At 45.2% G+C, this 16,578-nt stretch overlaps 1 protein-coding gene across 2 annotated transcripts in view; it reads left to right on the top strand.

The window, feature by feature from the left end:
• Positions 1 to 16,578, top strand: part of rasgef1ba (RasGEF domain family, member 1Ba) — a 61,354-nt gene that overhangs the window by 27,124 nt on the left and 17,652 nt on the right. For both annotated transcript variants that reach the window (XM_029763822.1, XM_029763823.1), the window contains exons 5-8: positions 5,707 to 5,919; positions 6,226 to 6,300; positions 10,403 to 10,498; positions 10,638 to 10,743. In XM_029763822.1, the coding sequence (XP_029619682.1) occupies positions 5,707 to 5,919; positions 6,226 to 6,300; positions 10,403 to 10,498; positions 10,638 to 10,743 (490 nt within the window). The remainder of the gene's footprint in view (positions 1 to 5,706; positions 5,920 to 6,225; positions 6,301 to 10,402; positions 10,499 to 10,637; positions 10,744 to 16,578) is intronic.

Raw genomic sequence — 16,578 nt, 5'->3', positions numbered from 1 at the left:
TGCCAGCCCAGGACCTCCACATCCGGCTTCTTCACCTGCGGTATCGTCTGAGGGGGTGCTGAGGAGTATTTCTGTCTATAATAAAGCCCGTTTGTGGGGAAAAACTCATTCTGATTGGCTGGGCCTGGCTCCTCAGTGGGTGGCCCTATGCCCTCCGAGGCCAACCCATGTCTGCGCCCCTGCCCAGTCATGAGAAATCCATAGATTAGGGCCTAATTTAATGTATTTCAAATTGACTGATTTCCTTATATGAACTGTAACTCAGTAAAATCTTTGAAATTGTTGCATGTTCCGTTTTTATATTTTTGTTAGTTAGTGGGAACACTTAATTTGATTTGTGACTTATGAATGACTGCTGATCATAACAGTGGTTTCTCGTGTGTGTGTGTGTGTGTGTGTGTGTGTTTGATTTGTGACTTATGAATGACTGCTGATCATAAGTGGTTTCTCATGGTGTGTGTGTGTGTGTTTGTGACTGGCAGAATGGGGAGGTGAGGGTGGTAAGTTAACGACAGGCAGCTGGTTAGGACCAGACAGTGATGGAGGACAAGTCCATCTGCTCCATGACATCAGAAACACAGCGCTGCTCGCCCCCTGCTACTCCTGAGCACGATCCGTCAATAGCACAGCACGACTATTGATCACGGCTTTAATCTGAAAATCAATAATGTCTCTCATGACACACACCTAAACTCTCCCTAACCACCTCCTCTATCCCTATGAGTCCTTGGATAACCTCTCTCCAATACACTAAAGTGGTGACCTGGCCTGTCTGTTTGGGCTCTATCCAATCCACTGATGAAGTAGTTACCTGGCCTACTGTCTTTTTGGGAACACAACAAATGTATAAGGGTGCACATTGGTGATACACACCAGTCAGTCACGCACATAGAAAGGAATATTAAAAACACTATGGTCACGCACGTGGGACTTTCCACCAATTCAGTGCCTTTTTGAGAAGTGTACCTTGGTCCAAAACCCCCATTGGAATTCACCTCATTCTAATATTCTGTTGTAAAGAGCACATGTTCAACTTGATAAAAAAACATGTTTTTCCATCTCAAGAGGTTAAATAAACAAATGACTTTAGTAAGTGCCAAATAAAGTAACAGAAATGAATTAACAAGCAGCATTATCAAACCGGAATAATGTTCTAGGTTACACTGGCAAGTATAACAATATTTGCCAGGGCATATATTTTTTTGATTAAATCAGATTATTTCACATGGAGATGTGGGAAGCTAAAAAGGCTAGCTAGCTTGCTATGTTTTTAGCCAGGCTAAAGGCAGCTATCCAGGCTGGCAGCTAGCTATGTTTTTATCCAGGATGCCAGCTAGCTATGCTTTTAGCCAGGCTAATGGCAGCTATCCATGCTGCCAGCTAGCTATGTTTTTAACCAGGCTAAAGGCAGCTATCCATGCTGCCAGCTAGCTATGTTTTTAACCAGGCTAAAGGCAGCTATCCATGCTGCCAGCTAACTATGTTTTTAACCAGGCTAAAGGCAGCTATCCATGCTGCCAGCTAGCTATGTTTTTAACCAGGCTAAAGGCAGCTATCCAGGCTGGCAGCTAGCTATCGCCCCCTTGTGGATGGGAGTGGGACCGGTGCAGATATTATGCTACCAAAAGGTTTCCACTGCTCCAAAAATCCCATCCCCCCCCCACGCCCACACACACGCCCACACACACGCCCACACACACGCCCACGCGCGCACACGCGTACACACACGCGTACACACACGCGTACACACACGCGTACACACACGTGTACACACACGTACACACACGTACGTAGATCAACGGAGTGAAGCTTGTAGTAACCTGAACACTGTTCTCCGGTGATGGTGGTCCGGCCGATTTTAAGTTATCACCAATTAACACATGCTATTACTAAGCAGAATGCATTTCATGGTAGTTAATATAGACATTATATACCATAATAAATCTAGAATTTCAACAGGCGAGGATTCTGCCATGGGTTTAATGCCTTGGGGTTTACTGCTGCCCAGAGTTTTGACCACAGTACAATGGGAAAAGTGTGTGTGTGTGTGTGTGTGTGTGTGTGTGTGTGTGTGTGGTAACACTAGTAGTTCTGGTAGTTTCACTCAACTCACTGACGGTGGCTTCCAGAACCACACCACTTACTCCATCAGCAGCTTTCTCCTTGATATTTCACTGGGACTGTCATTATAGATGTGATCAGATATACAGTTGGATATACAGGGAGGCAGGAGCATGGATGTAAACAAGTTACTGTGCTAGGATAAGATAGAGTGTGTGTGATTGCAGACCGCATATCGGGGCACGCCCCCCCCCCCTCCAACCTCCTCGAGCATCCAATTGGTTCTTGCATGAACGGCGCCCCTCGAGCATCCCATTGGTTCTTGCATGAACGGCGCCCCTCGAGCATCCCATTGGTTCTTGCATGAACGGCGCCCCTCGAGCATCCCATTGGTTCTTGCATGAACGGCGCCCCTCGAGCATCCCATTGGTTCTTGCATGAACGGCGCCCCTCGAGCATCCCATTGGTTCTTGCATGAACGGCGCCCCTCGAGCATCCCATTGGTTCTTGCATGAACGGCGCCCCTCGAGCATCCCATTGGTTCTTGCATGAACGGCGCCCCTCGAGCATCCCATTGGTTCTTGCATGAACGGCGCCCCTTGAGCATCCCATTGGTTCTTGCATGAACGGCGCCCCTTGAGCATCCCATTGGTTCCTCCATGAATGCCCCCCCCCCTCCAGCATCTTCATGCTTGTGTGAATGTGGGTCAAAAGGGAAATAAAAGTATTGAGGCGGGGTGATGCCGGTAGACGGTGTCCTTCGCTCCCGCATACCGGAACCCTCCCTACTAGCTAGCTACCGGAACCCTCCCTACTAGCTAGCTACCGGAACCCTCCCTACTAGCTAGCTACCGGAACCCTCCCTACTAGCTAGCTACCGGAACCCTCCCTACTAGCTAGCTAGCTACCGGAACCCTCCCTACTAGCTAGCTAGCTACCGGAACCCTCCCTACTAGCTAGCTAGCTACCGGAACCCTCCCTACTAGCTAGCTTGAGGCGGGGCGATGCCGGTAGACGGTGTCCTTCGCTCCCTCCCGCCGAACACCTGCCCTCACCGTCGTTAACAGAACTGCAGGAAAACAGAAGGACGCTGTCTACCGTTGTTGCCCTCGCTTCTTCTTCTGTGGGGTTTATCACCGGTTGGCATCCAACGTTATGGTACCTACTGTACTGGAGCGCTCCTACCTCCCGCCTGTCCTAGCTTAACAATTCACCAATAGAAGTAGAAAGATAGGTTCTTGCAGATGCAGGAATGCCCACATGCAGGAATGCCCACATGCAGGAATGCCCTGAATTGCAGGCCATAATTGCACCCTTCTCTTAGGATCTAGATACGGCATTTGACCAATTTTTATTTTTTTTTACAACTTTTTCTACAAGTATTTTTTTCAGACCGACGTGAGCATGCTCGGCAGGAGTGGTATAAACAGAGACTATGCTACTGGCATGCATAAACACTGGGATGGCAGCAAGAGGGCAACTGAAAGGTCATTAATTTGAATCCCTGAACCGACAAGGTGAACAATTTCTGTGCCCTTGAACAAGGCCTTAATTGCTACAGGGTTGCGGTTGATCATGGCAGACCCTGGACGTGATCCCACTCTCCGAGGGTGTCTCAGAGAGAGTGGGATATGCAAAAATACACATTTCCAATTCACACATGCGTATTTATACATCACAATACATGTGTGAAATAGGACAAATATAAGAACCCACCAAATTCTTAAGAGTGATTGCATTCCAGCTCTAATGCACTTAAGTTCTCTCTCTCTCTCTCTCTCTCTGTCTCTGTCTCTCTCTCTCTCTCTGTCTGATCTACATGACATAACACAGAGAAAGAGACCCTTCTGGCGCTGGTCAGGTGGTCCCCACCAGGAGGTGATGTCACAGAGCCAGGAAAGAGAAGGGGGGGGGGGGTTTAGAAGCTATCTGGTTCTTTGTCGGTGGGGGGGGGGGGGGGTCGTAAGCAGCGAGACAGTCTGTTGCTCTTTCTGTTGCCAGGGTTGAGGGTGGCGGAGGCGTAGGAAAAAGGGCGTCAACCCAAGCTCCCCCCCCCCCCCCCCCCCCCCCGTTCAACAGAGTCATTTGTTACAACGAGCCCCCATCATCTCCATCGCTACGTGGAAATGTCAGCCTGGTATCTCCATGAATAGTTTCTAATTTTAGAAACTGAGCACAGCCCCCCCCTGTCCCCTCTCCCTCTGTCTGTGGAAGAAAGGAGGCAGGATGACAGAAGTCTCGCCAGATCACTGGACGCTTTGAAGTGGCCACCGACCATAGACTTTCACTGGTATCTTACGCTAGGCTACTGTTCTCTACTGTACAATATCATATGTAGGCATAGGAAAATTATGAAAGTCCCAGGATATTGTGAACGTCACATAGAATGTACGTTATCCACATGTTCTGAATATGTAATGATGAATATCCTAGTTAGGATTACTAGTTAATGACTCATTGCTGAGGTCAGGGGTCAGGTGTACTTGTAATGGATAAAGGTCACCTTGTGGGCATCAGTAATGGCAACCGTTTTCCTTCATAGGACTCCGGTCAAAAGTAGTGCACTATATAGGGAATAGGGTGCCATAGGACTCTGGGTCAAAAGTAGTGCACTATATAGGGAATAGGGTGCCATAAGACTCTGGTCAAAAGTAGTGCACTACATAGGGAATAGGGTGCCATAGGACTCTGGTCAAAAGTAGTGCACTATATAGGGAATAGGGTGCCATAGGACTCTGGTCAAAAGTAGTGCACTATATAGGCAATGGGGTGCCATTTCAGACGCAGACCCTGAGTGACTAGGGTTCGTCTCTCTGTCTCGCTGTCTTGCTGTCTCACTGTCTCTCTGTCTGTCGCTGTCTTTATATATCTATTCAATTTCAATTTACGGGCTTTATTGGCATGGGAAACATATGTTAACATTGCCAAAGCAAGTGAAGTAGATAATAAACAATATAAAATTAACTTTAAGCATTACACTCACAGAAGTTCGAAAAGAATAAAGACATTTTAAAATGGCATTATATATATATTTGATAAGGTGTGTGTGTGTGTGTGTGTGTGTATATATATATATATATATATATATATATATATATATATATATATATATATATATATATATATACACAGTGTTGTAATGATGTGTAAATAGTTAATGTCCAAAAGGGAAAATAAATAAACATAAATATACGTTGTATTTGTAATGGTGTTTGTTCTTCACTGGTTGACCTTTTCTTTTGGCAGCAGGTCACATCTTGCTGCTGTGATGGCACACTGGTATTTCACCCAGTATGGGAGTTTATCAAAATTAGATTTGTTTCTATATATCTCTCTCTATATATATATCTTTATCTCTCTCTCTTTACCTCTACCTGTACATGTGTCAGTATTTTAAACTAATTGCATGAATAACATTGAACTGTAATCTCCTCAAAGAAATTCACTCTCCCCCTTCCCTCTCCCTACCTCTCTTTTCCCTTCTCCCTCCCTCTCCCCCCTCTTCTTCATCTCTCTCCCCCTCCCTCTCCCTCTCCTTCCCTCTTCTTCCTCTCTCTCCCCCTTCCCTCTCCCTTCCCTTCTCCCTCCCTCTCCCCCTCTCTTCTCCCTCTCTCTCTCCTTCCCTCCCTCCATCCATCCCAACAGCTGTACAGGAAGGTGGTCCAGCAGATGATTCAGGTCCTAATCAGGAAGCTGACTACTCTGAGCCAGTACGAGGAGGCCCTGGTCAAGGTCAATGCTACGGCCACAGACCGACTGACTGTGCTCAAGGCCAAGCCTCAGGCCATCCAGAGAGACATGCTGTCCGTCTGCAACGACCCCTTCACCGTGGCACAGCAGCTCACGCACATAGAACTGGTATGTTACTAAATGATCAAATAGGAGACAATCTGCGTTTAGGAGACAATCTGCGTTTAGGAGACAATCTACTCTTAGGAGACAATCTACTCTTAGGAGACAATCTACGTTTAGGAGATTGTCTCCTAAAGGTAGATTATCTGCTCTCTCCTTTCTTCAGTGTATAGATCTCTATGCTTTTAAAAACAGTAAAACAGTCAATAGTGACTTGGCTAAGCATTTATTAACTTCCTTGAACTGACAATATAAATATGTCTATCAAAACGCAGACGGATGGAATTTATTGAGTTCCTTTTTCCTTTTCAGGAGAGACTGAGCTACATCGGACCAGAGGAATTCATCCAGGCCTTTGAGAAGAAAGACCCTCTTGATAATGATAAGGTATTGTCCACAATAGGTCACTGGTATGTTACGCAACAGGCTACAGTTGGCTATCACCGTGTGTTGTTATACATTATACAACGGGTGGGTCTAATCCTAGAAGCTGATTGGTTAAAACCGCATTCCACCGGGTGTCTATTCCATGCTACCATCGGCTAAAGCGTTGAAATGCCTATTTATTTTTGTTCCATCTGACTGCGCAATCCACCGTCTCATCAGCCCAGCCAGGCAATTTATATACTTGATCTCCACTATAAAAAGCATCTAGACGTTATCTCAGATTTCTTTTAGACGAGCAGTTGGTTTTCAACAGCAGAGATTTGTATAAACCTTGCTGTCTGTCTCTCCGACATTTGCAACATTGTTTCAATATTTAACTTTGATATCCAGCTGTCCCATAGTAATGAACATGTCGGGAGTCGGGACGAGACAGACGGGTAGGCAGCTTTTCTCAGCCAGTCGAAATCATGAATCAGCATAATTTTTATGGACATATATAGAGAAATGTCAATGGAAAAAAACGAGGTAAAATGAAACAAAATGCAGCTAGTTTACAGTCTTTCCAGCTTCAGTTTGTAGTGATTGTGTTTAGCTGTGTTGTTGGCTAGCTCCTCTGAACAACAGTGTCCCGACGAGAGCACACATTTTCTATGCCAGGTGATATTGCTCATTGTTATGAATGAATTCAAATAGATGTCACTAGAAAACAGCTTAAACAAATGCAAATGCAGCTACTTTGCTTTTATTCTGACTGCACTGTTTGACGTGACTGTAAATTAGCGCTAGTTGGCTAGCTAGCAAGCGAGGGATAAGAACATTGCCAGCCAGTATGTCAATAGAACATTTAGAATGAACGACTGGTTCGCGCCCATAGATACAGAACAAAAATACTTAACGACTGGGTCGCGTCTCTGGCAACCAAACCGATAGAAAGAACTAGGGTAGCAACCCTAGATTTGTGTCGACTATATCTCGTTTTTTGTAAAAACAAATAGGCAATGTCTGGCCTGCGAATTCGTTTTTTTCAATATGGCCCATGCACTGATTGAGTTTGACAACCCTGGGCTAGCATATCTATTTATGTAGCTAGCTATTTATTTAGCAAGCTAAAAACACGGAGCCTAGCTAGCTAGCTGCTGGGAGGATGTCATATATTTGGATGAGTGTGTGAGTCACCTACATTTTCCCCTCGTGTCGTTTTTCGGTGGCTACAGCTGCAGGGGTCATTTGGTAAGCTAGCAAGAAATGTGAATCGCTTTGCTAGCTAGCTATGCTGAACTTGAACGACTATTATCCACTGTTAGCATATCTCTGAGTTGTCAAGTAAATGCATTTGGCATCGATCATGGGGGGGCTGCAGTGGTGTATATAACATAAGTATTACTTTAAAGTATTTTCACTTATCTCGTTTTTTGGTGTATCTGTACTTTACTATTTATATCCTCTTGAATGTCTCATCCCGTTAGCGGGATCATTTTCCAGCGAAAACTCCTAGCGACATTAGCATAACGAAATTCAATATTTTTTTTTTTTCAAATATAGGGCTATCTCATATCGTTTTATAGATACACCTCTCTTGAATCGACCCTCGTTGTCCGATTTCAAAAAGGTTTTACAGGAAAAGCACAATATTAGATTATGTTAGAGGAGTACTTTGTAAAAATCGCATCATATGAATTTTCCAACCAAGCACACGCATCACATATAACCAAAAAACAGCTAAATGCAGCACTAACCTTTTACAAACTTCATCAGATGACACACCTAGGACATCATGTTACACACAGCATGCAATCTTTTGTTCAATAAAGGTCATATTTCTATATAAAAACAGCATTTTACATCGGCACCTGAGGTTGACTAACTATTTTCCCATATAATGCGTCCCGGGAAACAGTGCTACAATTTTATAAATTACTATTCGAAAACGATTTTTTTAATATATATTGTCAATCTAAGATTTATAGATGAATATCTCTTGAAAACACCCGTCAAAACAGATTTTAAATTAACTTTACAGGGTAATCACACTTTGAGATCAAATGGGATGCGATACCCAGAAATTGAGCTCGAAAACCTAGCTCGGCGCCATCTTTGAACATTTGAGCAAGTAACATCTGATATTGTATAATATCGCCAATAATCCCTCACCTTTAGTTGTCTTCATCAGAAAACACTTCCCGATGTCCCAGGTCCATGACAAATGTATTTTCGGTCGAAAAAGTCCATGCTTTATGTTCCATTAGCTTCCTGTTGTTAGCGCGTCCTAAGGCTGTAATCAAATGTCGATCCGTGGGCGGCAGCTGTCTAACGCAAAATGACTGTTTACGGTAAGTTAGGGTCGTTCAAACATGTCAAACGTTGTATCAAGTAATCGTCAGGGCCTGTTTCAACAAGAGAGCCAATCAGATTCAAGTGGGACGATTTCATTGTGTTTCAAAAAACTTCCAAAGGTGGGGGCAGACACGGCCGCCAACGTCACAATGCTCATGGCCCTCCGACTGTGACCAATTGCCACATCGTCTCTTTCACTGAGTTTCTACCGTAGAACCCTCAAAACACTTTGTAAAGACTGGGGACATCTAGTGGAAGCACTGGAAAGTGCTCAATTATCATTTTTTTACGTTGTGATTTATAGGTAAGGCTGTGAAGTCGAGTCCACAATTCAGATTTCCACTTCCTGGTTCAATCGGTCTCGGGGTTTTGACTGCCATACGAGTTCTGTTATACTCACAGACACCATTCAAACAGTTTTAGAAAATTTAGGGTGTTTTCTATCCATATAAAATAAGTATATGCATGTCTTAGCTTCTGACTTTGATTAGTAGGCCGTTGAAAATGGGAACGATTTTTTTCCAAAATGCGCTGTGGCGCCCCCTATCCTAGGGGAACGTCAAGAGGATATTTTGGACAACTTTTACTTCATTACATTTCCAAAGAAAATAATGTACTTTTTACTCCATACATTTTCCCTGACATCCAAAATGACTCGGTACCACTCTTTATTGCTGTACAATTTGTACAAATGCGTTAATATACTTAATTCCCAAAATGTTTTATGAATTTATTAAAGCAAGAAAATTGCTCGCTTCTCAGGAAAAAAAAAAAGGTGTTGTATTCTTCCTGGGGGATGTATTTAAACATATTTTAATCAGATTTAATGTTGCTAAAAACGTTGTCAGTTACACTTTAACTAAACTGATATTATCTCATCGAACAAAACGTATAAGAACTGTACTAAGCCTGTTTTAACCTCAGAAATTATTTTTCGGGCATATGTCCCAAAACCCCATTATTTTCCCCATAGCAATGTCCAACGAACCAGAGGTATAAAATGATAAGTCATTTCCGTTTTGTAGGACTAGAAGCTAGCGAACGCTATAGGTAGACCAAACATGTGCTGTCCCTCTTCCTCTTCTGTCTGTCTGGAGGGCATAGAACGCTTGGACCGTATTGCCTAGCAACCACTCAGCTACAAAACCCAAGAGTTTTGGGAGGCTGTGTGTGTGTGTGTGTGTGTGTGTGTGTGTGTGTGTGTGTGTGTGTGTGTGTGTGTGCTCACCAGTGTTTTTGCTGCTAGGCAACAATGAGACTTTTGGGGGGGGTTGGTTCTCTTTCTTTTGTGCCTTGGGCTACCTCTACATCCACTTCCAAAGGGTTTGGGGGGGGGGGGGGGCTGTGGGGGTGACCACTGTGGAGAGAGCTACGTAAGGCTAAAGGAATGTTTGGTATCAGAATCAGAGAGAAATCCTCTGGTCTTTTGACAAGTCATCACAACTCTGCGCAATAATGTGAATAGCTAGCTAGCTAGCTAGCACCCTGATGGTGGGGCCCAGAGCACAGTGTCGAGTCTACATTAATAGTCTAATTACGAAGACAACTATAAAGCCTATACACCCATCTGGGGATCTAGGTTCACGTTTGAAATAAAATAACAGAAAGTTGAACTTGTTTTACTCATTTTGTTGTTGGTAAAATACCTACAATTAAAAAAAATAAGGTAAGTATTGCTAATTAAATGCTATTGTTGCTAATGCTAACTAAATGTTAAGCTATCTATGCCATCTTAATGCTAATGAAATGGCTGTGTTTATCTCCACAGAGCTGCTTCAGCGATCACAAGAAGGCTAGCAACCTGGAGGCGTATGTAGAGTGGTTCAACAGACTCAGCTTCCTGGTGGCCACAGAGATCTGCATGGTGTGTAGCTAGTGAACTAGCATTTACCCTATTGCAGCTAAGCTAATTTAGCTAGTGTTACTTTGGTTGTCATCACGTCTCTTTTGACTTTTTGACCTGAGGGTTTATTTTTGTGCTTTTGTTGTTGTTGACTTGACAGCCCGTAAAGAAGAAGAAGCAGCGAGCGCGAGTCATCGAGTTCTTCATCGACGTGGCGCGGGAATGCTTCAACATCGGCAACTTCAACTCTCTCATGGCCATTATCTGTAAGTGTTTATCGTTGTTGTTTTCTATTTGTTGTTGTTTTTTCACCCCCCCCCCGTCACAATTCACTCCTCTGCTCACTTGCTATACACACAAAAGGCTTTTTGTCGACAGTCAGGAAATTCAATCAGTAAATGCAATTTGTTGTTCAGCAAGATTTTACCTTCCTAATCCATATAATATTCCTAACCCAAAACGACATCACCTTAAAAGTATTTCAAGTCTTGCTTATTTACTTATTTTGGCCTGAAGTTTTCCTATAAAAGTGACCCATTTGGCCATAGAAATTGTCCTTAACCTGAATAAAAAGGGGAACTTTGACCTTTTAATTGATCATCTTGAGCAGAGTGACTCTAGCCCAGGGGTAGGGAAACCTTTTTCATGGGGAGTGCCAATTTACAATTTATCTTACAATTTCTACCAATCTGCATGCCAATTCTGATTTTCATTTGCACATTTGCTTGAAACAGATTCATTTCATTTATAATAATATATATCAAAATCATTGTCATGTTGTTAATCTAAATCAAAAATTATACAAATATAAATTAATCTAATGTAAGAGATTCTGCCTCGGCCAAATGGACACATTGTATGATAGGCTACACCTTTAGCCATTGGCAGCTAAAGAACACAGAATTCAGAGATAGACCTATATACCAAATGTAAGTAACTTCTATTGACCAACTAGGTAAAAATAGCCTACACGAAGCCAACAAATAAAAATAATGCAGGTAGAAAATATCCTGATTTAAAAAAAAATATATATATATATCCTATAAATCACATGCCAGTTTATTCATGTTATTTCAATCACATGAATCTCTACTCCGCCTGTCTGCAATAAACTTGAAACATTGTATCAGCTATCATCTGGCTCCGGGGAGAAGCCTGTGTAAAACTTACAACATTGCCAGTGAGCTCCAGACAGACACAGCTGTATTTGCATATGGGATTTTTTTATATTTTTAAATGTAACCTTTATTTAACTAGGCAAGTCAGTTAAGAACAAATTCTTATTTACATTGACAGCCTACCGGGGAACAGTGAGTTATTCCCGCCTTATTCATGGACAGAACGACAGATTTTTACCATGTCAGCTCAGGGATTGGATCCTGCAACCTTGCGGTTACTAGTCCAACACCCCAATAAGAAGGTGGTCAGAAGGTGGTCAGCTAGTCAGGCCTAAATGCTGGGGTGGAGAGGGTGGGGTGGTGGAGGGCAGCTGGTCAGGCCTAAATGCTGGGGTGGAGAGGGTGGGGTGGTGGAGGGCAGCTGGTCAGGCCTAAATGCTGGGGTGGAGGGGGTGGAGGGCAGCTGGTCAGGCCTAAATGCTGGGGTGGAGGGGGTGGAGGTCAGCTGGTCAGGCCTAAATGCTGGGGTGGAGGGGGTGGAGGGCAGCTGGTCAGGCCTTAATGCTGGGGTGGGGTGGTGGAGGGCAGCTGGTCAGGCCTAAATGCTGGGGTGGGGTGGGTGGAGGGGCAGCTAGTCAGGCCTACACAAACACCCATATTAGACCGATGGTCAGCACTGACCAGGGAGGGAGGGAGAGAGGGAGGTATTGGCAGGCACGCCAAGGGAAGGCAAAAAGGTTAGGGATGGAGGGAGGGGACTGTAGGGGAGTCTCCAGGGACCCAGAGATGGAGCCGCAAGCAGAGACCCAGAGATGGAGCCGCAAGCAGAGACCCAGAGATGGAGCCGCAAGCAGAGACCCAGAGATGGAGCCGTGGAGAGTTAAAAAGAAAAGACCAAACAAGTCCCTGGGAAAATGGGCTTTGTCTCTTTCTGCCTGGCTGCTGCGGTTAGTGTGTATTGTAGTGTAGTGAGTGTATTGTAGTTGTGTCTAGCAGTGTAGTGTAACGTGTGTGTATTAGACTAGCCATGCTCACAGAGACTAGCCATGCTCACAGAGACTAGCCATGCTCACAGAGACTAGCCATGCTCACAGAGACTAGCCATGCTCACAGAGACTAGCCATGCTCACAGAGACTAGCCATGCTTATAGAGACTGACTTGCAAACATTCTACATTTTAAATTTTTTTTTAAACATTTTAGTCATTTAGCAGACGCTCTTATCCAGAGCGACTTACAGTAGTGAATACATACATTTCATACATTTAATTTCATGCATTTTTTTTTGTACTGGCCCCCCATGGGAATCGAACCCACAACCCTGGCGTTGCAAACACCATGCTGGCGTTGCAAACACCATGCTCTACCAACTGAGCCACAGGGACGACCATTCTCTCACAGCATTTAGAAGGCCTTGTTGTTCCCTCTGGAAATCATAGCCTAATATGGTCCCTTATTTACAAAGATTCTCAGAGTGCTGATATAGGATCAGGTCTCAGGGTGCTGATATAGGATCAGGTCTCAGGGTGCTGATATAGGATCAGGTCTCAGGGTGCTGATATAGGATCAGGTCTCAGGGTGCTGATATAGGATCAGGTCTCAGGGTGCTGATATAGGATCAGGTCTCAGGGTGCTGATATAGGATCAGGTCTCAGGGTGCTGATATAGGATCAGGTCTCAGGGTGCTGATATAGGATCAGGTCTCAGAGTGCTGATATAGGATCAGGTCTCAGAGTGCTGATATAGAATCAGGTCTCAGAGTGCTGATATAGGATCAGGTCTCAGAGTGCTGATATGGGATCAGGTCTCAGAGTGCTGATATGGGATCAGGTCTCAGAGTGCTGATATGGGATCAGGTCTCAGAGTGCTGATATGGGATCAGGTCTCAGAGTGCTGATATGGGATCAGGTCTCAGGGTGCTGATATAGGATCAGGTCTCAGGGTGCTGATATAGGATCAGGTCTCAGGGTGCTGATATAGGATCAGGTCTCAGGGTGCTGATATAGGATCAGGTCTCAGGGTGCTGATATAGGATCAGGTCTCAGAGTGCTGATATAGAATCAGGTCTCAGAGTGCTGATATAGGATCAGGTCTCAGAGTGCTGATATGGGATCAGGTCTCAGAGTGCTGATATGGGATCAGGTCTCAGAGTGCTGATATGGGATCAGGTCTCAGAGTGCTGATATGGGATCAGGTCTCAGAGTGCTGATATGGGATCAGGTCTCAGAGTGCTGATATGGGATCAGGTCTCAGAGTGCTGATATGGGATCAGGTCTCAGGGTGCTGATATGGGATCAGGTCAGGTCTCAGGGTGCTGATATGGGATCAGGTCTCAGGGTGCTGATATGGGATCAGGTCTCAGGGTGCTGATATGGGATCAGGTCTCAGGGTGCTGATATGGGATCAGGTCTCAGGGTGCTGATATGGGATCAGGTCTCAGGGTGCTGATATGGGATCAGGTCTCAGGGTGCTGATATGGGATCAGGTCTCAGGTCTCAGGGTGCTGATATGGGATCAGTTCTCAGGTCTCAGGGTGCTGATATAGGATCAGGTCTCAGAGTGCTGATATAGGATCAGGTCTCAGAGTGCTGATATAGGATCAGGTCTCAGAGTGCTGATATAGGATCAGGTCTCAGAGTGCTGATATAGGATCAGGTCTCAGGGTGCTGATATAGGATCAGGTCTCAGGGTGCTGATATAGGATCAGGTCTCAGGGTGCTGATATAGGATCAGGTCTCAGGGTGCTGATATAGGATCAGGTCTCAGGGTGCTGATATAGGATCAGGTCTCAGGTCTCAGGGTGCTGATATAGGATCAGGTCTCAGGTCTCAGGGTGCTGATATAGGATCAGGTCTCAGGTCTGAGTGCTGATATAGGATCAGGTCTCAGAGTGCTGATATGGGATCAGTTCTCAGGTCTCAGGGTGCTGATATGGGATCAGGTCTCAGAGTGCTGATATAGGATCAGGTCTCAGAGTGCTGATATAGGATCAGGTCTCAGAGTGCTGATATAGGATCAGGTCTCAGGGTGCTGATATAGGATCAGGTCTCAGGGTGCTGATATAGGATCAGGTCTCAGGGCGCTGATATAGGATCAGGTCTCAGGGTGCTGATATAGGATCAGGTCTCAGGGTGCTGATATAGGATCAGGTCTCAGGGTGCTGATATAGGATCAGGTCTCAGGGTGCTGATATAGGATCAGGTCTCAGAGTGCTGATATAGGATCAGGTCTCAGAGTGCTGATATAGGATCAGGTCTCAGGGTGCTGATATAGGATCAGGTCTCAGGGTGCTGATATAGGATCAGGTCTCAGGTCTCAGGGTGCTGATATAGGATCAGGTCTCAGGTCTGAGTGCTGATATAGGATCAGGTCTCAGAGTGCTGATATGGGATCAGTTCTCAGGTCTCAGGGTGCTGATATGGGATCAGGTCTCAGGTCTGAGTGCTGATATAGGATCAGGTCTCAGAGTGCTGATATGGGATCAGTTCTCAGGTCTCAGGGTGCTGATATGGGATCAGGTCTCAGAGTGCTGATATAGGATCAGGTCTCAGAGTGCTGATATAGGATCAGGTCTCAGAGTGCTGATATAGGATCAGGTCTCAGGGTGCTGATATAGGATCAGGTCTCAGGGTGCTGATATAGGATCAGGTCTCAGGGTGCTGATATAGGATCAGGTCTCAGGGTGCTGATATAGGATCAGGTCTCAGGGTGCTGATATAGGATCAGGTCTCAGGGTGCTGATATAGGATCAGGTCTCAGGGTGCTGATATAGGATCAGGTCTCAGGGTGCTGATATAGGATCAGGTCTCAGAGTGCTGATATAGGATCAGGTCTCAGAGTGCTGATATAGGATCAGGTCTCAGAGTGCTGATATGGGATCAGGTCTCAGGGTGCTGATATGGGATCAGGTCTCAGGGTGCTGATATGGGATCAGGTCTCAGGGTGCTGATATGGGATCAGGTCTCAGGGTGCTGATATGGGATCAGGTCTCAGGGTGCTGATATGGGATCAGGTCTCAGGGTGCTGATATGGGATCAGGTCTCAGGGTGCTGATATGGGATCAGGTCTCAGGGTGGTGATATGGGATCAGGTCTCAGGTCTCAGGGTGCTGATATGGGATCAGGTCTCAGAGTGCTGATATAGGATCAGGTCTCAGAGTGCTGATATGGGATCAGTTCTCAGGTCTCAGGGTGCTGATATGGGATCAGTTCTCAGGTCTCAGGGTGCTGATATAGGATCAGGTCTCAGAGTGCTGATATAGGATCAGGTCTCAGAGTGCTGATATAGGATCAGGTCTCAGAGTGCTGATATAGGATCAGGTCTCAGAGTGCTGATATAGGATCAGGTCTCAGAGTGCTGATATAGGATCAGGTCTCAGAGTGCTGATATAGGATCAGGTCTCAGAGTGCTGATATAGGATCAGGTCTCAGGGTGCTGATATAGGATCAGGTCTCAGGGTGCTGATATAGGATCAGGTCTCAGGGTGCTGATATAGGATCAGGTCTCAGGGTGCTGATATAGGATCAGGTCTCAGGGTGCTGATATAGGATCAGGTCTCAGGGTGCTGATATAGGATCAGGTCTCAGGTCTCAGGGTGCTGATATAGGATCAGGTCTCAGGTCTGAGTGCTGATATAGGATCAGGTCTCAGAGTGCTGATATGGGATCAGTTCTCAGGTCTCAGGGTGCTGATATGGGATCAGGTCTCAGAGTGCTGATATAGGATCAGGTCTCAGAGTGCTGATATAGGATCAGGTCTCAGAGTGCTGATATAGGATCAGGTCTCAGAGTGCTGATATAGGATCAGGTCTCAGAGTGCTGATATAGGATCAGGTCTCAGAGTGCTGATATAGGATCAGGTCTCAGAGTGCTGATATGGGATCAGTTCTCAGGTCTCAGGGTGCTGATATGGGATCAGTTCTCAGGTCTCAGGGTGCTGATATAGGATCAGGTCTCAGGTCTCAGAGTGCTGATATAGGATCAGG

Source organism: Salmo trutta, chromosome 9 (assembly GCF_901001165.1).
Source record: "Salmo trutta chromosome 9, fSalTru1.1, whole genome shotgun sequence".
Lineage (NCBI taxonomy): Eukaryota > Metazoa > Chordata > Actinopteri > Salmoniformes > Salmonidae > Salmo > Salmo trutta.
This window is presented reverse-complemented; position numbering and strand designations above follow the sequence as displayed.